Below are 22,822 nucleotides of genomic sequence, written 5' to 3' on the forward strand. Positions count from 1 at the left end.
CCGCAGCCCTCTCGCTACCCATCGCCCCAGCCCGGCCCTCCCGGCGCCCACCGCGGGTAGGGGAGCGCCTAGCGCCAGGGTCTCTTTCCCCCTCCCTGACCCATTTCGAGCAACAGCCACGCGTTTGGGCTCCCCCCGGCCCTCAATCCCCGCTCCCCCCGTCCCCCCCCCCAGCTCCCCCCGCTCCCTGCCGGAGAAGGCGAGCGAGCAGCGGAGGAAGCCGGCGCGGGAGATCCTCTGCCGCCGGGGCCGCGGCTGCGCCCATGGGCGCGGGGCGCGGAGCGCGCCCCCGCAGCGCCGCCGGCTGAGGGCGCGGGGCGGTGGCCCGGCGGCGGGGGCAGGCGAGGGGAGGCGGCAGCGGGCGGCGATGAAGGGCCGGCGGAGAGGATGCCCCCGCCTCGCCCGCCGGGCTCCAACTTCGCGGAGAACTATCGGCCCCGCAGCCCCCGCGCCCGCCCTGCCTCTCCCGGCCGCGCGTCCAACTTAATGCCCCAGCGGGAGCCCCAGCCAGCAGCCCCCCCGGCCCCTGGCCTCCGCACCCCCCCGCAGCAGCCCGGGATCCCGGCGGCCTCCCGGTGCCGGCGGAGCCCCTGGCCCCGGCGCGCGTGGGTCCCGCGGCGCCCGGGGCGGCGGCAGCGCGGCATGCGGCGGCCCCGCGCACCATGAGACAGGGCACCGGCACCGGCGGCAGGCAGGAGGCGGGCAGTGTCCCCGGCTCCTCGTCGGCAAGGAAGAGTTTGCCGGCTCCCGAGGCCGGCCTCCTGCGCGGCTGGAGCAGCGGCGGCCGCTGCCGCAGCGGCACCGGCAGGCACCGGAAAAGCGGCGGCATCCAGCTCGGCGGCACCGGCACCAGCACCGGCGGCGGTTCCCGCGCCCAGGTGGCCACCGCGGACAGCAGCAGCAGCAGCAGCGGCGGCGGCGGCGGTGGCGGTGGCTGGGGCTTCCCCGCCGCGCTCCCGCAGCACCGGCACCCCAGGTAACGCGCGGCCGTGCGGCCCCGACCCTGCCTCCGTCCCGTGGGGCGCCCACCCGCGACACCCGCCCGGGGGGCGCCCGTCCGGGGCACCCACGCGCGATGCTCGGCCACGCGTGACCCCCGCGGCGGCGGCCGGGGACAGCTCCGCGCCGCCCCACGCTCCGCGGGGGTGACGGACGCGCCCGGTGGTGCGGGGTGGCATCGGCCTTGCCGCGGGAAAGTTTCCGTGGGGAACACGGTATGTGCGGCGTGTCTGTCCCGGCCGGGCTGGCGGGTTCCGGCCGGGCGGGCCCCTCCGTTCGCGAAAATAAGTTGCCCCCAAAGCAGTCCTCCTCCCCATCTTGTTTTGGTGTGGTTGGACTTTTCCTGATTTTGGGGGTTCATGTAGGCTACACTGGAACAGGATCTGCGATGCGACCGGATGGTGTTTGTCAAGGAAAACTTCCAGTAGGACCAGTGGGGTTTTTGAATGGGCGAAAGCTCCTGTGGGGAGCAGAGGTTGTGTCGTGTGCTGGGAGAGCCCTGCTGCTGCAGCAGCCCTGCGCAGGACTCCCGCGTGTTTCCTTCCGTGTATGGAATGGGGTAAATGTTAAATCCACGGCTGAACGGCAGCACCGGGTTCACACGGACTTGTGCCGTGGTGTTTTCCTCTATGGTCACTAGCCTGATTTGTCAATTAACAAGCATGCTCATCCAGAAACTTTGCTCCGTACTTCTTAGCTGTCTGCGGGATGGCAGCTTACTTTCACTCAAGTGACTCAGAAATAATTAGCGGTTATAAGCATTACAATCAGCAGAGGAACTTGGATCTTTTCATGGCGCTAAACCTCCAGAAGGGCTCTAGGGATGTCTTGGATGGGCACAGCCAACCTGAGCATTCAGTTCAACAAGTGGTTGCCTCTTGAATTGGAAAATTATCTCATTCACGCTAGTGTGAGATGTTAATGCACTAACCTGTGGGTTTAGTTTGGTGGTACTAAATAATTATAGTTCACAGTGTCCAGACATAGCCAGCTCATCCATCCACTGATCCACGTCTGATTCTGAGAGCTGTCAGCTGGTGGAGGGCCCAATCCTGCATACATTTCAGTGGATAAATATGGACACAACGGTGTTCTGCAGAGACGGCCAGGAGTATTTGGTGAATGTGATTGCCAAACTGTACATTATTTCACTGAAGATGTGAAAATGAAGGTTTTCTAGAACCAGGTATGTGACATCAGGGTGATTCCCCAAGCTGGCAGCACTTCTGTGCCCTGCACCAAAGCCTGGAGACGGTGGGCTTGCCTAAATTTGTTTTCCCTCACAAATAAAGGTGCCTCCCTGCATGTTTGCAGGGTTGAATCCACAGACTATACTTTGCAGAATTAGGATTTTTTGCCCAAGTGTCCACCCTGAAGCATGCCAGAGCCCTTGAAAAAGTTGTTATTTTATCATAGGCAGCAATGTTGTCTACAATTAAAAATACCTAGTGCTTTCTAGTACAGTGCTCTGCTGTCAGGTGCTTATGCATTTGCTAAGCTTAAGCCTAGGCTGATTATTTTCCAGGTTGAGTGTCTGCTGAAGACAGACTGTCTTTGGGAAGTTCCAGATTAGATGGTTCGGTTATTTCTGAGAACATGGTAAGAAGAAAACTTTGGTGGTTCTTTGACCACGCATTTGGTGAAGATGGTTTAGGTATACATCCTATATTAGGAGATCTTGATCTTTCTGGGAATCTGAAATTTTTTGGCTATGTTAAAAAGCACTTTCTTTGAGACTTGAATTCTTGTGGCATCGTGTTTCGGAGCAGGGAAAAGATATTTGGCTTGGGATCAGTCTTGTGATGGGGGTGTGCCTTATGTTAAGCCTCTGACAATCTTCCGGAACTTATCTCCATTATAATTTTGTCACAATGCTCAGGGTGTGTGCTCTTGGGAGAGGAATTGTTGAGCACTTGACCACTGCCCTCGCTGAAGATGCTCTCAGCACAAGGCATGCTGAACATCCCTGCACTGTTAGGAGCTGAGCAACTGCTCCCTTTCCTGGGAAGGATGAGAGCACTGCAGTTGGTGGCTGATGGGCTGAGTGGACTTTACCTGCAGTTCTTTCAAGGTGTAGCTTCTACAGTGAGCATATAAGGACGGAGAGTTGAAGACTTTCTCAACTGTGTCTTCGGTGGCAGAGTGTGCCTGGTGATGCCATGGAAGGGTGGAGGAGGAAACTGCTTAATTCACTTGCATGGTGATAAGAAATTGTGGGACTAGAACTGAGAAGTACTGGTGATGGAGACATGGAGAAATTGAAGAGCAGAGAATTGAGACAAAGGATTTGTGGGGTCATAGATGACAAAGCTTGGGAACAAGGTGCAGAGAACTGTAGATAGGGGTGGTAAACCCAGACCAAGAGAAGGAATGGTGGGAAGAAGGAAGTTGAGACTTGTAGTGTACAGAGACAGGAGATCTGAGCGTGCAAAACCAGTGGTTTCCAGTCTTTCAATAACCAGGGCATGGTACTACTACTTTTTCATCCTTCTCATTTTCCTCCCCACACTGTCTGCTGTGTTTTTCAGCCCCTGCCTCTACTTCTTTGCCTCTGCCCTGGATTGGTAAATGTCATACAGTTAAAAATAACAGTCAAATATACATTCTATGTGCATTTAATTGCTTTTCTTTCTGTCTTAGATGAACTTAAGTAACTTCCATTTGTGTTTATAGTTCTGTGTCTAGGCTCTTAGGGCAGATGCACTTGAGTCGCAGATTTTGTAGTGGAATCATCTGTATAAAAAAATAATTTTCCTAGATTTGGCTTAACTGTTAGTCTGTCGATCCTTGATCTTAATAAAACTTCTTGAAAACTTAGGCTGAGGCCATGCGAATATTTGTATTTTAGCTAATTTCATTCAGTCAGTAATCAACATCAGCTGATAGGCTCATTTTATGAGTCTGACTACTGAAGTTTGACAAGGAAACACCATGTAATAGCTTTTAAGCAGAAAGCATAGATGGAGGTGGGTTTATTTGTGCAGTGCTGCTTTTGGCATTGCATTTTTTCGGGAGGGACTGAAGCCATTGTGACATGCTATGGGCCACAGAATACATACATACATACATACATATATATATAACAGTATATTGCCAGCTGAATTCAGAAATACAAGAGCTGCAGGGCAGGAAAGGCAAGGGGGTGACAAGGGATGTGGGTCATGTAGGCTCATGCTCTGAATAAGGAGCTGAGAAGCTGCAGATGTGGTTCATTCTCTGCTCCTTGTATTTATCTCATGGTGGCTTGAGGATGTTGGCAGATTAGACTGAGGGATTTAGGGGAATGGCTCTCTTGGCCTCGTCCACATAAATTCAATGTACATTTGGGGGATAGAGGGTTATACACTGGGGTTTATGCTTCTCTTCCTATGTCTCTTCCCCCTGAAGGCAAACCATGAAGCACAGCTCAGTCCAACCAAAACATTGTTTTTAATTACACTTTGGTAAAGACACTTCTATTCCCTTATCCAAGGACCAGGCAGAAGTCAGTGTTTATTGCAGGCTGCCTGCCACATTTGAGAGGAATAGTCTGTGCATCCCCAGTGCTAGTTTTAATCCTACTCCAGTCTTAAAATCCACTTGTGACTTTAGAAAAATAAAGCTCTCACAAAACTTAGGTCAGTGGTTGTTGCTGCCTGTTTTGAGCTTCCCATCCCCCCTCCCAAAGACATGTGCTCCGAGTTCCTTTGTTCCAAGCGCGGGCAAAGCCAAATGTAACTCAGACTCTTCAGCAGTGTCTGATTGGCCGCTCACCCCGGGTCCGCCCCCAGTCATCCCCTTGCCCCTTCTCCGAATAAAAAGATGGTCGAGGGGAGGCAAAGGCTCTCTCTCAGCTCAGCTACCTTCCTGTAAACATCTCTGGTCGTCTGTCTCATTTGAAGGCTTCTAACTGCAGGGAATTGAGCGAGCAGGGAGCTATGTTTCTCCCTCTTTGCTTCTGCTGATGGTATTTGCTCTGCAGCTGATTCAGGTACCGATTTTAGAGCTACTAAAGTGCTAGATCGCCCGTGCTACCTCTCAAGGCTGCTCGAGGCTTTCTAAGGCATTGAAATACAAGCGCTAGCCGGTATAAAGCTGAAAAGATACCTTCCACATTTGGCGCCCAGCGTGCTGTCTCTGAACTCCGGTTCTGAGAGACTTTCAGGGTGTCCCGGCAGCTGTGTGTCTGCTGGAGTTAGCTCTGCACATCCTGCTGTGCCAGCTCTGTGTGGCGAGGTGTTACTTTTTGTGTAACATCGAGCCCAGAGCCTCAGCCTGTACCCTCCCCCACGCCACGTGGCGAGGGAACGGCTGGAAAGCAGAAGACCCTTCTCGCGTTTTTTTTTTCTCCGGACCTGCTTTCCTGTGATAAATCCAGAATTCTGGTGAGTATTTCCCTGCTGGTTTAGGGGCTCCTGTCTTAAGCTGGTGCCGGTGTAAACTTTCTCTTTTTTTTCCTCCTTTTTCGTGAGTAAGGGGTTGAGGTTTCGTGTGCATTCATAATGGGATCTGAAGTTTCTGCACACCATAGAGAAATATACCACCAAGTTCAAAGTTACCTTTCTTTAACTGGGCATAAATACCCTAAAAATCTAGTTCAATCTTTTGTACAATGGCTTTTTCAGTACTTTCCTAATCTGACCTCCGAAGACATAAGATCTGCTGAATTTTGGGATAAGGTGGGGAGAAAACTCTCCTCTCTGAGGCGTGCAGGAGATGAAACAGTTTCAAAATTCTTTCCTCTCCTGTTACTAAGTTATGCTTTGCCGGAGAAAAAGGCAGTACATGAAAAGCCACTGCAAAACCCCCCTGTTAATTCCCTCATACCCTCTTCCAACCCCTGTATCCCGGACCCCTCTTCCCCTACGCTGGAAAACACAGCTAGAGCAGACTGCTTCTCAGCACAGGAGAGCTATCGTCCTCCTGGCTCACTCGTGCTTCCTCAGCACCCTGCCTTGGATGGGAATCCGGAGCCCATCCCAGGACCTTCCCAACCCCTCTTCTCCACTGCCTTTTCCCCAGTTTCTAGCCCTCATGTTTCAAGCGCGCGTAAAAACCCCTTCTCCCCTGATCTCTTTGTTCCCAGGGTCAGCCATTGCCACGTGCTCGCAGCCCGGGAAAAAACCCCTCCCCCCAACCGCTTTTCTCCGAGTTTGTTTGTCTCCAGTAATGGCGGACGCAATGGGTATTCCTTCCACTCCAACCTCCTAAAACCATCACACAGCCACAAGAACTAATGGCAAAAATTATCATGAAGGGTAGAGCAAGGCTCCGCACCCTGGCAGGATGTGACTTTGCATGCATCTACTTACCTGTAACAACTGACGCATTAGATCACCTGCTCCAAAATAATATAAATTTACAATTTGCATTAGATAGTTACTCAGGCCAAATCTCAAATCATTACCCAAAACATGACATGTTTAATCTGCCATTCTCTTTCATCCCTCGAGAGATTCAAAGTAGAAAACCCCTCGATGCGATTACCGTTTTTACTGATGCCTCAGGAAAAAGTAAAAAGTCCGTGGTCACATGGAAAAATCCAAAGACGCAAAAGTGGGAATCTGACATCGAGGTAATCCAGGGATCACCACAAGTAGCTGAATTAGCAGCTGTTGTTAGAGCATTTGAGAGGTTCAAAGAGCCCTTTAATTTGGTCACAGACTCAGCATATGTAGCTGGAGTAACTGTTAGAGCTGAGCATGCTCTCCTAAAAGAAATCTCAAACAAGAAAATTTATGATTTACTCTCAAAATTAATTTATCTGGTTTCCCACAGAGAGCATCCCTATTTTGTCATGCATGTGAGGTCACATACAAACCTGCCAGGATTTATTGCAGAGGGTAATCGTAGAGCTGATGCTCTGGCTATGCCAGCAGACATAGTTCTATCAGCCAACTTACCAAAGCTCCCCCAAGTTTTTGAACAAGCAAAATTGAGCCATGCCATGTACCATCAAAATATTCCCGCTCTTATCCGCATGTTCCATCTGTCGCGGACACAGGCAAAAGCAATAGTGGCAACGTGTCCCAACTGCCAGAAGCTACAGCTTCCATCACTGGGCATGAGGGTCAATCCCAGAGGTATTAATAGCGGTGAAGTGTGGCAAATGGACGTCACACATTTCCCTGAATTTGGGAGATTAAAATACGTTCATGTTTCTATTGATACCTTCTCTGGTGCTATGTATGCCTCTGCACATGCAGGTGAAAAGGCTAAGGACGTTGAAAAACATCTTGTCCAAGCTTTTGCTGTGCTCGGTATACCTGAGGAGATAAAAACTGATAATGGACCTGCCTACACCTCCCAGGAGTTTAAAAACTTTCGTCAGCAGTGGGGATTTCGACATGTTACAGGTATTCCTCACTCCCCAACTGGACAAGGCATTGTTGAACGTGCCCATCAAACCCTCAAGCGAATGCTGCTACAACAATCAGGGACCACCAAACTCAACTCACCTGTCCTCAGACTCAGCAAAGCACTGTTTACCATAAACTTCCTGAATGGCACCTTTGAGGATCCAAACCCTCCCATCTATCGTCATTTCCAGAACACCAGGAGACAGAAACTGCAGGAAAATCCAGAAGTCCTGATCCGGGACCCAGAGACTCAAAAAATCCAAGGACCGTACAAACTTGTGACTTGGGGACGTGGGTATGCCAGTGTATCTACCCCTCAAGGACTGAGATGGATCCCAGGGAATTGGGTAAAACCTTATGTCACTTCCTCAAAAGTTAAGGAGGTTAAAACTGCCTCCTGGAAGAGACGCCGTAAAAAGAATCCTGATTTTGCACCTTCATGTAAACCCCCTACTGCAGATCTTTATGTTAATCCCTTAAGTTAAGTTGCACTGTTTTGCACTCAGGTTTTTGCACTGTATTTTGTAAATCTTTGTCCTGATACTCCATACCATAGATGTCCTGACTAAACCCCTGAGTTTTGACTGGGGAACTAGTTTAAAGGCATCCTAGGTACTGTCGAGTTGTAGGGACGATAGATTACAATTATATTTTGCACTATTGTTTTGTTACTGTTCTATGCACTTTTAAGTTACTAAGAGTTACAACCCAGCTTTAAAGAAAAAAAAATAGGGAATTGTTGCTGCCTGTTTTGAGCTTCCCATCCCCCCTCCCAAAGACATGTGCTCCGAGTTCCTTTGTTCCAAGCGCGGGCAAAGCCAAATGTAACTCAGACTCTTCAGCAGTGTCTGATTGGCCGCTCACCCCGGGTCCGCCCCCAGTCATCCCCTTGCCCCTTCTCCGAATAAAAAGATGGTCGAGGGGAGGCAAAGGCTCTCTCTCAGCTCAGCTACCTTCCTGTAAACACCTCTGGTCGTCTGTCTCATTTGAAGGCTTCTAACTGCAGGGAATTGAGCGAGCAGGGAGCTATATTTCTCCCTCTTTGCTTCTGCTGATGGTATTTGCTCTGCAGCTGATTCAGGTACCGATTTTAGAGCTACTAAAGTGCTAGATCGCCCGTGCTACCTCTCAAGGCTGCTCGAGGCTTTCTAAGGCATTGAAATACAAGCGCTAGCCGGTATAAAGCTGAAAAGATACCTTCCACAAGTGGTGAGCTTGGACCTTTGTCCCTAGGAAATAGTATTGCCATATTATAATACCACTATTATAGTACTTTATCTGCCCACTGTTTCTTGTCCTCTCCTTTACCTGCAAGCACTTTGAGGCAATGCCATCTCTTTCTCCTGTGTCTGTGTGGCAGGTAGCATGCCTCGAGTGCCAGGATACTCCAAAAATGACTATGTAAATGGTGGGAACAGGGTGGTTATCTGGCCTCCTGTTTGGGCACAAGTCTGTGTAAAACAGTTGGGCTTCTGCTGGCCTGATTATGACAGAAGGTGTTTTTCAGCTGTTTTACTGCTGTTCTTAGGGATCTGCATAAAATAGAAGATTTCTAGCCAAGTGAAATGTGATATGGGAAAAAAAACCTAAAGGATGTATGTACATTTGAGATCAGAATTGAAATTTGGAAGTTCAGGTATGAAACCTCTCATTTCAAAATGTACAGGAAGTGCTGGCATGACAGAGTGTCATCTACTGGGACATTTCCATCACCCTTTCTCTTTGAGTATCTTCATGTGAGATAAATGTAATATGCATGTCAGGTTGAAAATAAATAGAAAAAATGTATCTATAATCATAGAAATTAATTGCTACAGGTTACTGAAGATGCCGAAGCTTGGACAAAATCTTCCATGGACAACTCAGAAAAAAACAATAAATGCAATGTGCAGATGTGATTTAAAAACCAAAGGGAAATAGAACATTAAGATTATTTCTAAAAGGATGGAAAATAATAAAAAAAAATCCTCATTATTTCACTGTAGCAGCTATGATGTGCCATATCTTCAGTATCCTGTGCTGTTGATTCCCCCACCTCAGAGATGTATAATGGTGAGGGAGAAGGTTCGGAGGGACGTAGCAAAGGTGATCAGAGAAACAGAGTGACTCCTGTCTGAGGACTCTGACAATGCTGATAAAGTGATGCAACAAACATCTGTAAAATTAAGCAAAGCATGGAGAAGGCAAACCAGGAATGACTGATCACAGCAACTGCACCAGAGGGCACTGGGTGAAGCAGGCAGTTGCAGGAATGGAAACAAAAGGAGACGGCTCTTCACATGGCGTGGTCAGACTGCTGCGCTCCTCACCACAGGATGTGGATGCTGAGAGGTTACATCAGCTAATGAGGTGATTGGATGAGTTCATGGAAGAGAAATCCATCAAGGGCTATTAAATTTAAAACCACTGCCTCTGGCTTAGGAAGTTTTGAGCTGCATATTTTGGAAGCTTGGTGAGTATCCTGAAGAAATGCCACCATTGGTTTGCCTTGTTCTTGTACTCTCTCCTCAGCAGCTGTGTCTGGCCATGGCTGAGAGGGGCTGCTGAGCCAGGTGGTCTCCCTGTGTCTGCTCTGCAAATTGAAGTGGGCCAGCATCTGGCCCCCCTCAGTTCCCAAGACCAAGATGCTACTGGTGGCTTGTACCTTCACTGCTTAGGGCTGGCCCCATTACAGCACATCTACCATGGAATGGGCTGGTTAGGAGGAGCTAGTTGAAGTGCTCCGAAGAAGAGCCAAGGCATGATGCAGAACTGTACTGCAAAAAGCAGGGTAGGATGCTTGAGCGCACCCCCTGGTGTCCTGTTGTGGAGCTGTGCAGTCATGCTGAGGATTATCTTCTTGGTTTCAAGTAGATTCAGAAAGCAGTTCATTCAGGGAAGCAATCCCACCAGAAGGCAGTGAATACCGAGATACAATGCCTGGCTGAGGAAGTCCCTGCTGGGAGATTGTACTGTTGCTACATGCCTGCCCCACTGACACAGGCTTCCCCAGCCTTCCCTGCTGCCCCGTGTCAGGGAGAAGATTTGGGCCAAGGTGGTCATCTTCCCTGAGGAGGTGTTGCTGCAGTTAGGGGTTTTATCTGTCTCTACAAGACCAGGCTTTGACATTCTGAACTGAAAATGAGTGGGCTGGGAATTAAATTTCTTCAGCTATCCACTGCGTTTAAGCACTGGTTAAAACAAAAACGTCATGTTGACTGCTATTTACTAAACCAGACAATTTGCTTAATCATCTCAAAGGCAGATTTTAAAGCCATGGATTGCATTTACCACAGCTGTGCTAAACCAAAGGCTGTATTGCTGTTCACTTAAGGAATGGTCAAAGCATGATGTATTCAAACGCAGCTCACGCTGATGGTATTTTGCTGGCTTTTGGATGAAGTCTATTGCTATTAAAACAACAAGCACCAATCCCAAACTCAGCAATGTCCTAAGTCCTTCTCATCGTTTCTTAAAATTTCCAGATGCTAACTGATACAGAAACTCCAATGCAGCACTTAATGGAGCTCACAACTGCCTAGCTGTATATTTTTGGGCTACCTTATGTAATAAAATGGCAGGGCCTTGCACTGCCTGCACAAACAAGGTTGCATAAGCAGCCTGGGGAAACAACCGGAGCTCCAAGAGCCCTCCTGAATCCTGTGCATCTTGTTTGATCTCATTTAACATTATTTAATAAGCAATATTAACCTTTTCCTCTCTTTCCCCGAAATTATCTGGGACCAGTGATACTGATTTAATTTCATGCACAGACCTCACTTTTTAGAGAAGTCCTCAAACTTTCCAGTCAATTGAGCAGCCTGATGTCTGGGTAGCCTTGAATTTTCTGTAATCAGCACTCAATCTAGTTAAAAATAAAAAGACGTTAAAAACAAAGCCTTGAACAGGAAAGTACTTGTTTTTCACTCTCATTTCTAATCTGGTAACCATTCTTAAAGTTCATCACTATGGTTTGTTCTATCAATGGATAAACAATTTATTATTCAAGCAGCTTTGGTTTTTTCTTTTAAAAATAGACAATACTATTCAACCACTGGGAAGAAAACTAGCACGAGAAAATTGTAATCAATTTTAACAGGCTTGCAGATGGCAATTAATTTCTTTAAGCATAATGTTAGCCCTGCAAACAATAATAATTGAGTTTGATTATTTATTATCCTTTTATCATTGATGAGCAGCTCAGACTGTTTCTTTCTTGATTCCCTCTGTTAGGTGTGTCAAATTTTTAAGCTGGAAAACAATTTTAATAAGGCAGCTTCCACCTGTAATCTCTAAATCAACAGGTGGATGTAACTGTGCAAAATCTGAGCATTACTGGTTATCTGATCGAGTCAGAGGCTGAATAAATCTGACTTTGAGCATGTCCTAGACTTATTGGTTTGGGTGGGACACCTCTCATTAATAGTTTATGGGAGAATTGACATATTTCCCATATTATGCATAAGAATGGTCTGCTTGCAAAATCTAGTCAATAATAAATACTGTGTGCAGCATGATCAACTAGAGATAGGATATTTCTCTGTTATTTCTAATTCTCATACAAAATATCTGCCTTGGTGTTTTCATTGGTAATTCTATGGATTTTACTTGTGGTATTTTGTCTGTTCGTGGTTTTGACATATAAAACAGGGAAAGGTTTTAAATTAGAGGCATACCCACATTCCAGTTACACTTCCAGTGAGGGTTCCTTTAGTTTATCATTTATAGAGGGGAAGACAGCTATGTGATTTCTACATGGACCATTAAGGCCACTATTTGCTTAAGCAAAATCTTCATCCTGTTCATCAGATAAACAATCAGTTGTTATAATTTGCTTTATTTTTGGCTACCAAGATGAGAAGAGTATTTTATTCTCCAATCTACTTTTTTTATGCTTTCTTTTCCATGTAGTAATACAATATTTGGGAAAGATAGTTTCACATAAACAGCCTAATCAAACAATAGTTCTGTAAAGCAGCTGAGTGCATTTCCAACAATTTCAGCAAAAGCAAAACAGATAAAAAATAAATAGGTCACTTGTAGTCACTCCTGTATTTATATTTTTTATAAGAAAGACTAAATAATCTTCACCAGGCTGTCACTGAAGTCAGTGGAAACTTTGCTGGAATAATTCTGGGCCTTTAATTTGATTGTTTGTAGAGTGGCACCAGTCATTTTTTTCATCTTTTTTCTTTCTTTCCAGCACAAAGGACCTTATTGTCAGCTGATGCACACTGATGTAACTCAGCGCGTTGTAGCAATTACATTTATACTGCCTTGCCTCTAACATCCATATTTCTTCAAAAATGCATCATCTTTTTCAACAACAGAATATCTTTCTATACCTTGCTGTAATTCAAGTATAAGAAATGAAGCTGCATTTGGTGCCTATCCTGCTGTCCTCATTAAGGCAAAACTCCCACTGAAATCAAGGAGAGTTTGGCTGACAGAGAACTACTGACTCGAGTTTCTGAAATGTCTAAACTTTCTCACTTTCTGGGTTTGATTTTTTTTTTTGTAATTTAATTTTAGATTTTTATCTCACCTTGTATTCTAACCCTTCCCTCTCCTTTTATTTTTCTGGTTTTGAATCTTTAGCTTCCTTTACTAGGATCTTTTTTCTTTTTAATTCTGTCAGGTCTTAGGACCTTCTACTTCCCACCTTGCCCTCTCCTCCTTTCTTCTCTGCTCTTACTGTCTCACACTCTGTTTCAGTCTGCTATTCTCACCTTCTCTGACTACAGCACTGTAAAAAGTTGATACACATCATGCATGTTTCCAGGAATTTCATTTAGCTTGTTTAGACCCCTTCTATGTACAGGTGCTCATTTTAAGGTGCTTGCCTAGGGCAAAGCAGCAGTTTGTAAGATTGGTGATGCAGGCAGAGATTTATTTGCACAATACTCATCTCAGTAATCCTTCCTCTTCTTCTGGGTAGAATCTTAGAATTTCCTCTGAAGTATTGATGAAGGGTTTCAGCAGTAAATTGAGTTTTGGGCTGATAAATATTTGGCATAGTATTGCAGTCAGAAAAAAATAGTCGCAGATTTTGAAGTCTGTGTAAAAGGGGTTTTGTTGAGGGTGACAAAACTGGAAATCTCCAGAGAAATAGGTTTTATTCATAATTCTTTACTGTGCAATGTTATGAGCTTAGACCGCATACATAATGCTTTCTGTGCATCACGTCTCTGATCCATAAACTGGGGCAGCTTTACAGAGTATTGTAGGGTGTGATCAATTCTGGGTGCCAGTCATGACCAGGTGTCAGAGGGGTGCACGAAACAGGGGGCCCTGGGATGCTAAATATACCATTGACAGGAAGAGGAGCTACAGTAAGGGTTTTTTGGGCATTGATTCAGCTCTGTGGTTAGGATACATCAGGCAGTACCTTGTCACTTTGCTTCCAGCTGTGCAGCACCTGATGGCTTTGGAGCTCTCCCTGGATGTCCTGGCTCCATTGGTGTCCTTCACAGTGGCTCAGTTCTCTCCCCCACCCTGCTACCTCTTAACTGTTTGCATTTTTCAGATGGAAAGCATTTTGAGAGTTCCAAGTATTGTTATTTTCTTGCAAGTCTGACTGAAATTTGTGTTCTTTCTCAGAAGACCTAATTCATGCTTGTGAAATAAATAGTAGGTGTATGGCGTCTTAATGTATAGCATTTCAAACGAAAGTTATCAGCTTACTGTTTTTCAGCATCTGGATCCCTGCAGACATACTTAAAGTAAAAGACAACACTAAACTCACTTATTCTCCCTTAAACAAGCAAACACATTTTCTCTTAGTGGAATGATAAAAAATAATTTTTCACGGTGTCCAATTGCCTGCTACTCTGGAAAACCTAAAATGAATCAAAAACTGCAGGCTATATATAGAGAGTAATGACAGTTAAAGAAGCATTTCTTCTTTGATGCAATTTCTATTTGATTTTCTTAAAACCCTTCTCTTCCAAAGACCCATTTCAACTGCATCTGAACAATAGATTTATTGTTGTCAACTGAATGAGAAATTTGATAAAGATAGCTTTTCTATTTCCATTCAAAATAGATTATTTTTCAGAGGTCTGAAGGATTTAAGTTCAATTTTTAACTTTGAATTTCACATTTCATTTGACCAGTCTATAATATATGTATTTTCAAAGTCCTAATTGGCATTAGACTTGACATATTTCTCTGCATATTTTTTCTTGCCATATTTTTTCTCAGTGTGAAACTATTAGAGGGTCATTGCTCTGGTTAATGAAAGAGGGCTGACATTCTTTGTAAGTTGCGAGTGTTTAAATATTCCTCTATGCAAATTTTCCCCTTTAATGAAAAAGTTTAAAGAGACGTCTTAAAAAATGTCTTTAACAGTGTTGAAAAATGCAGGTTACATTCATTCAAAATCTATGATATCTGGTGGTGGGAGGTGATGACACATTTCAAATTTGCTACTGTGTAATTAAGAGGGGATTCCATATAGGAGATGTAAGCATAAAAATTGGGTATGGCTCTTCATGATACTGCTGGTTTTGCTGCTGAATTCTTCAGTAGTTTTGTTAGAGTGTATAATCAGTTACGCTTGTGCTGATTTAATCAATTATTCTTGTGCACAAACAAACAAACAAACACACACAAAACCCAGCTAATTTCAGACTGTCTTTGAAACATCAGAACTAGAGATTTCACTTACAATGAAAGAAAATATTATTTTCAAGCCTCTAGAATGATTTTTAAAAAGGCAAAGATATATTTGGGAAGTATCGTACTTTTGGGTACCAGCAGCTGTGTATCCTTATGCAAAAGTGGATTTGGCTGAAAGACCGAATCATAAATATTGTGTTTGAAGATTGCAGCAAGCTTTCATATTTGCAAGAGATAATGTAAAATGTGCAACATTTTTTTCTTCACTCCAAGAAGTTTGAGCTTAAACAGCTCGGTCTCCCAAATCTAATGAATAATGACGAACAAACAAAAGTATCCATGGCTTCTTGAATCATGGGGGCTGGAGACCATTCTGTCTGTGGAAGCAGAAAGGTCAGCCTGCTGTGGTCAGTTTGAACACCCTCCTGCATACTGCCAAGCTGTGAAGTGGCTTGGAGGCGGAAGATGCCAATAAATAACTTGACACTGGCACTCCAATGACTTCACATCTTGTGGTCTATGAGCTTTCAGGCAAGCAACAGCCTGCTCCTAGCTGCATTGCTTGGAGGAACCAAGGGAGCTGGGGGAACGTCTCATTTTTCTGCTGGAAAAAGAATCTATTTTTTTCCCTTTTTGTAGTCCTCCTCTGCCTTGATCTGCTGTTTGGGGAAGTGAGGGGTGTAGCGGGGGAGGTAAGACTTATCTTTGATCTGATGGCTGCTTTCTTTCTGGGCTGGTCTCCAGAAAAAACTTTTTCCCCCTTTGGGACACTGTGCTTTTCATGGCAGAGGCTCTGCAAACAGGAGCGCTGCAGAAGATCCTGAGTTTGCCTGACGTGCTTAACATTTTAGCACAAATTCAGCAGAGTAGCTTTATTCAGGTAAACACTTAAGCACATGCTTTTCATTACTCACAATTTCATCTGCGTTTCTTTCCTGAATATGGAAAGACTTAAGCACATATTTAGGGGTTGAATAGGTCTCCAGTCTGACTCATGTGTAGAGCAGCGAGGATGGGTTGGATGGAAAGGGAGCAGTCATCGCGGTAGCATGGCAGCTGTGAAGTAAGATGTACTGTCTGAAAACCAGCATGCTACAAAGGGGCCTTGTTCTTCTGGGAGGCAGCTTTTTGTCTGTATATGGTCTCAAGAAGAGGAGCAGACCTGAACTTTCTGCTTTCATCTACCCATTTGTTCTTCTGTTTCTCCTTATTTTGAATTGCTCTGCATGCGGCTTGGATGATGTAAAGTAGGTTTATAATTAGAATTTTTTGGTTGCTCTGCAACTTCATGTTTGTCAGTTTTAAGATTCACCCATCTGGCACCCTAAGAAGAGGACAGTGTTCTTTTGCAGAATACTTTTGTCTATCTGCATGTGGAGACGGTGCTGTATGCTAAGTCCTCTGAGAATTTCTCACGTTGCATCAGCCACAGAAGGTTTTTGAAATATAAGTATTTGTCAGCAGTGAACACATACCCAAACCTTTTGGCTCTTTCTAGCTACTTCATTCATGAAAAATGTTTGTTCACAGTTTTGCATGCAAAACTTAAACTGACTCAGGCACTGATGTAACCCTTTTCACTTCTTTTGAGGATCTGAATTATGAATCTAGATTAATGTTTTGCAACACAGAGAAGGAAACAGAAAGGCACTGCAGAGGGAGCTCAGAAATGGTTCTGTGGGAAAGTTGTTTTGGTGAGGCCAGATCTTGTCTGCTCTTAAAGGTCTTTGCTGACAGTAGCCCGTGTAAGGGCACAGTGGTAACTTTCTCTAACAGATGCATGTTGTGTGCAGGTACTTTGCTAGCAAAACTAAACTCTTTCCATGAGTAGAATGAGCTATCCAAGCAACAAAATGTTTCAGGGGAATATACTAGAGTTGGCAGAAAGGTGTTTCCAACATAGGGTTCATTGAAAATTCTTCCACATTCCTCACTGACAGTGTCCCCCAAAATTTGACACAGACTACACCTAAATAGAATATGGATAATGGGTTCCAAAACCTTAAGTGATGAATAGCCTTGATTGTTGCATTTCTTCTTGTGCTTTGACCAGGAGCGTGACTAGAGTGGAAGTCGCATGTTTTTCGGGGATTATAATGTAGGAAACGTCTCACTTCAGGCCAGGCTTTTTTTTTGCATGTTATTCTGGAGTTAATAACGTTTTTGATGCTTTTTCCTAGTCCTGTTTCCTAGTTTAGCTAGTCTGCAGGTTTCTTTTGGAGAAATTTATTTGATGTGAATTTCCTCTCACTCTGCCAAAGCATGACACCTCTTGCAAACAATTGTCTTGAAGAACAAAGCAGTGACTGGGAGTCATAAGATGTTTCTGGCATGAGCTTAGGCAGCACTGCCTGTATAGTGTATTTTTCCATTTAAGAGTGATTTCCCATTGCTTCCTCAAATCTTATCGATTTTGGCTAAAGCCATAGTTGCAAGACTGCTTTAATCCATTGTATTGAATTTGCATGGAAAGGTTGTGGTGATGGGAGGGCTATGGGTGTGTATTTTCTGAGGAACTGCTTGAAGCTTCCCTGATGTCTGACAGAGCCAATGCCAAGTGGCTCCAAGACAGAACCCCTGCTGGCCAGGGCCAAGGCAGTCAGCAAAGGTACAGCAAAGATTTTGGGATAACATATGTAGGAAGGAAAAAAACAGTTATGGGCAGGAGTAATTGTGGCCAGAGAAGAGAGGAGTGAAAATAAATGAGAGAAACAGCTCTGCAGACACCAAGGGCAGTGAAGAAGGAGGGGGAAAAGGTGCTCCAGGAGCTGAGATGTCCCTGCAGGCTATGCTGAAGACCATGGTGAGGCAGCTGTGCTGCTGCAGCACAGGGAGGACCACAGGGGTACAGAGATCCACCTGCAGCCTCTGGAGGACCTCATGTCACAGCAGGTGGATGCCCAAAAGAAGGCTGTGACCTCATGGGAAGCACACACAGGAGCAGGCTCCTGGCAGGACCATGGAGAGAGGAGCCCACGGTGGAGCAGGTTTGCTGGCAGGACCTGTGACCCCGCAGGGGACCCACACTGGAGCAGTCTGTTCCTGAAGGACTGCACCCTGTGGAAAAGGGACCCACGCTGGGGTGGTTAGTGAACTCCTGTTGGAGTCCTCCATGAACTGTCTCCAGTGGGAGGGACCCCACACTGGAGCGAGGGAGGGACTCCTCTCCCCAAGGAGGAAGCAGTGTCAGAAATAGTATGTGATGAACTGACTGCAGCCCCCATTCCCTGTCTCCCCATGCCACTGGTGGGTAGGAAGTAGAGAATCAGAAATAAAGTTAAGCCCAGGGAGGAGGGAGGGGTGGCAGGGAGGTGGTGTTAAGATTTGTTTTACTTCTCATGATCCTACTCTGATTTGATTAGTAATAAATTCAATTAATTTCCCCAAGTCGAGTCTGTTTTGCCCTTGACAGTAATGCGCAGGTGATCTCCAGTCTCTTTCCCCTTCTTTAACTCATGAACCTTTGTTGTAGTTTCTGTCTGCTATCCAGCTGAGGAGGGGAGAGATAGAGCAACTTTGGTGGGCACCTAGCATCCAGCCAAGGTCAAGCCAACACATCCATGTACATCTCTGCTGCTACTGTAACGGATGATCCTGCCTTACTCCCAACTCTGGACACCAGTGTGTCAGAGCAGAAAGCTGATCTTGCTAAAATTTAACCTTTTCTTTATGTGGATGGGTTAATTGTCAGCTGTTGCATTTTCGTAAGCTTGGTCACTGTGCAACTCCACAATTTGCAGGGGTGGGAGGAAGACAAGGGATCTCCTTTTGAACCAGTGTGAGTTTAAGCCACTTTAGAGTGACTGCTGAACTTTTTCCGTTTCTGGATGAGAGGAGGAGTGGGGCTTGAGGGGCACTGCTGGGTGAAGAAATGGAGGCAAGGCTGAGACTGACTCAAGGAGCTTGCACAGGTAAGGCAAAGACATAGTGCACTGGGAGGAAAAGTGGACCAGCAGGAGTGGGAACAGTGAGCATGGATGGAGTTGAAAATGATGACCAGTAGGAGAAGGAGCATGGATAAGGAGCAAGGGACACAAGGAATTTTCAGCTGTAATCCATGGCAGTGAGGAAAAAGAAGCCCTTAGTACAAGCTTGGGTAAGGAGGGAGTAGTGTGAACAGCTGGAAGAAGAGGGTGTCATGAAGGGAACAAGCATGGAGCTGAGCCTGGAAGAGGGAGATCAGGAGGCAACATGGGAGAAAGAGGTTGGAGGAGAAGGGTCTTTGGGCTGAGAAAAATCTGAAAGTGGGGTTGGAAAGTGGAGGGTGATGCTCAGAATTTCTTAGGAAGTACCTGGGACTTGGACAGCCAGAAATAGAGATGAGCACATGCTCATCCTGCAGTGTGTAATTGGTGTGAGGAGGAGTCTGAGGTACAGAAGGAGGCATCAAGCTGACGGTCAGGGAGGACAGGAAGGAAAAGCTAGCCCATGTGGACATCTGGGAGGGCATCCCAGTGCTGGAAAACTTGGTGCTTCTCTGCTGCCTCAAAGCCCAGCAGGAGAGCATCTTACCCCTACCTCTTACTGCAGCCCATAGTGCCTACCTACAGCAGGACCCTGTGACCACTCTGGCTGACACAGCTTGTTAGCTGAAGTGAGTGGAAAGCTGCTGATATTTTGGAAATGTCACAACAATGCCAAATAGTGAGATTTCCATTTTTTGAAAGACCTAGCAAAGTCACACACTCACAGAAACTGCCTTGAATGCTAACTGCTACAGATACAAAGTTGAGCACTCAAAAATTAGGAAATAGTATAATTAAGTCTGCCTGTGTGATGTTGATCTACTCCCGTCCTGTATAGTCATTATTATGCAGTACTTAACGGTTTAGTAATCATCCTATAATCAAATAATTCTTTTGATTTGTTGTTGCTGGTCACTTTAAGTCAGCTTGATTGGCTGGCAGTTCACAATCAGTTCACTAAGTCACTTCACAACTACTGGCATAAGCTGGGATGGGCAGGGGAAGGATGTGACCACTTTTGTTCCAGCAATGCAAGCTTAGCCTGGCCCAAATCAGTACTGAAATAACAACTTTACTCTCCATGTAGTAGGGTAAAAGCTTCAGTTTTATTAAACGTTGGCAAATCTGGGCAGATTTTTAAATGAGGATATCCTTGTTGCAAAGAGCACACACACCTGCAAAGCAAAGACTAACTTTTCTCATGAATATATCACCTCTACTTCTTAACTCTTCTGGCTGAAAATAGGAGTAATTAAAATTCCCAGGCAGACACCAGACTGCAGAATTTCAACCCAAATGGTTTAATCATGTAAATGCTCTGTATAACCAAGAAAGATTCTTGAAAATGGAAGAACCAGGCAAGGCTTCCTGGCAGGCGCTGTCCCCAGACCACTCCCTAGAAAAGGCAAGAGCTGAGAGAGCTCCAATGAGGGTACCCCTATATAAAATCCATATTTTCTGCAAACGTTCTTGTTTGTTTTCAGGTGTTTCTGCTGCTAGAAAACATTGGTTTTGGTATGGTTAAATCATCTTCTTGAGATTTTAAATTACACATTTTAGCTGGTTTAAACAGATTAATAAAGATTTTCTCTTACTAATAACAACTGGTTTTTATGGCTACCTTAGTGGTATAATTTTTGTTTTAAAGAACTGTGAGCCATTTTTGTATCTTAGAAAATAACAGTTGTTCAAGTTCAGAATTATATAAAGCTTTCTTTCTGATACAAATTATTTCAAGACTGTCAGTATGTAACCAAACTCTTTAGATCAAACAGACTTTCTAATTAGTTTTTTGATCTTCTAATTACATCTTTTAGAAGCAGATTGACAGGCATTAATGAAACTTTTACTGTATATTTATAATTTATCTACAAAATCTTGTGTAAAAAGACTTTCATAGTCTGCTTGGATATTCTTTATGCTAAGGAAACACAAACTTTAAGAATCTTGCATAGTCTTGCTTGTTGAGCTGGAATTGCATGTGCTGTTTTGTATTATACCTTTAATTCTACAAGGTATTAAAACTTGTGCTTAAGTTTGAAGTTATTTTTATTGTTGAAGTGACTTGATTACCCTCATGCATCAATGTCGTCAGGAGAGTAATGGGTCTTGTTTCTATCACATATTTTTACATTCCAAGCATGTATGTATGCAAAATAGCATCCTTTAGTTGTGAGTTCTTTAAGAACAAAGCTTTATGCATTTTCCTTCTGCTGTGCAAGGCTGGAAAACTCTGAAAAGTAGAATAACGTAAACAGTAAGAATAAAAATCTTAGTGATGTCCATATGTCACATCCTGTCAGATTGATGCATTAACTTGCCGGATTACAGGTTTCAGTCAGCAAAAAGCAAAGCAAAGTGGTGAATAAAAGTTTGATCTTGTTTTCCATATAATTAAAATAGTCAGTAGATTTCAACTGATGGAAGGCTGTGGACTTGGCTGAAAGAATTGAAAGCAAATAAGTTACCTGTTAGCTCTTCAGGAGACAGTATTTCTTTAATTCATCTTGGTATTTGGCGAGCAAAAGCTCACTCATGGACTTTTGAGGGATCCAGTTACCATCTGAAGTCCATCTATAATGACTACAATAAATACATTGTTGTCATGGTAATGCAGTGATCAAAGTCAGGGAAAAACTCCAGGATTTCTATGGTTCGTAGTGTGAGATGAAAGGAAGACTTAACAAGAAATAAGATTATTTTATTGTTTTGGGTTTTTTTTCTGGACTCACTTCAGCAGGTCCATGTCCTTGTTATGTTGGTGGTTCCAGAGCTGAGCTCAATATTCCAGAGCAGAGTAGAGGGACTTAATTATCTCCTTTGACCTGCTAGTCACACTTCTTTCAGTGCAGCCTAGGATATGGTTGGCTTTTAGGGCAGTAAGCACAAAAGTCCTTCTCCTCGGGGCTGCTCTTAATCCATTCTCTGCCCAGCCTGTGTTTTTGTTTGGGATTGCCCCAACCCTGGTGCAGGATCTTGCACATGGCCTTGTTGAACTTCATGAGGTTCGCACAGACGCACCTCTCAAGCCTGTCCAGGTCCCTATGGATGGCATCCCTTCCCTCCAGCGTGTCAAATGCGCCACACAGCTTGGTGCTGTTGGCAGACTTACTGAGGGTGCACTGAGTGCCACTGCCCATGTCACCAGCAAAGATGTTGAACAGCACTGGTCCCAGTACTGAACCCAAGGAATGCTACTTGTCCACTTGGGCATCAAGCTGTTGACCACGACTCTTTGAGTGCAACCACTGAGCCACTTCCCTACCCACTGAGTGATCCATCAAATCCATGTCTATCCAGTGTAGGGACAAAGACATTGTGCGGGACAGAGTCAAATGCTTTACACAAGCCCGGGGAGATGATGTCAGTTGCTTTTCCCTCATCCACCACTGCTGTAACACCCTTGTAGAAGGCCACAAAATTTATCAGGCACAATTTGCCTTTAGTGAAACCATGTTGGCTGTCACCAGTCACCTCCTTATTTTCCATGTGCCTTAGCATAGTGAGACTAACTGGCCTGTAGTTTCCTGAGTTTTCCTTTCTTTTTAAAAAATAGGAACATTCCCAGAAAGAGATTCTGATTTTTAATTTAAAATTACACTATTTCAATTTAATAGTGTAATCTTGCATAGTTTTTCTAATATTGTTAGTACTCAGAATAATGCTGTCATTGTTGCCTGGGAAGGGTGATAGTCTTCTTCTGCAATTCAGTTTCTATTTTTCGTGGCAAAATTGACACAAATTGGCCCAACTGAATCATAGAATCATCAAACCATCAAGGTTGGAAGAGACCTACAAGATCATCCAGTCTAACTGCCCACCTGGCACTATCACTGCAACCCCTAAACCACTGAATCACATCACCCAGCGCCAGATCCACACACCTCTTGCACTCCTCCAGGGATGGTGACTCCACCACCT

General features: G+C 44.9%; 1 protein-coding gene across 2 annotated transcripts in view; it reads left to right on the forward strand.

Annotated features, from left to right (window-relative positions):
• The first annotated feature begins 618 nt into the window (after positions 1–618).
• Positions 619–22,822, forward strand: part of NPAS2 (neuronal PAS domain protein 2) — a 109,771-nt gene continuing 87,567 nt past the window's right edge. For both annotated transcript variants that reach the window (XM_048325798.1, XM_048325807.1), the window contains exon 1: positions 619–976. In XM_048325798.1, coding sequence (XP_048181755.1) covers positions 663–976 — 314 coding nt within the window. In that variant the 5' untranslated portion in view covers positions 619–662. The remainder of the gene's footprint in view (positions 977–22,822) is intronic.

Source organism: Corvus hawaiiensis, chromosome 2, assembly GCF_020740725.1.
Source record: "Corvus hawaiiensis isolate bCorHaw1 chromosome 2, bCorHaw1.pri.cur, whole genome shotgun sequence".
In the NCBI taxonomy this organism is placed as follows: domain Eukaryota; kingdom Metazoa; phylum Chordata; class Aves; order Passeriformes; family Corvidae; genus Corvus; species Corvus hawaiiensis.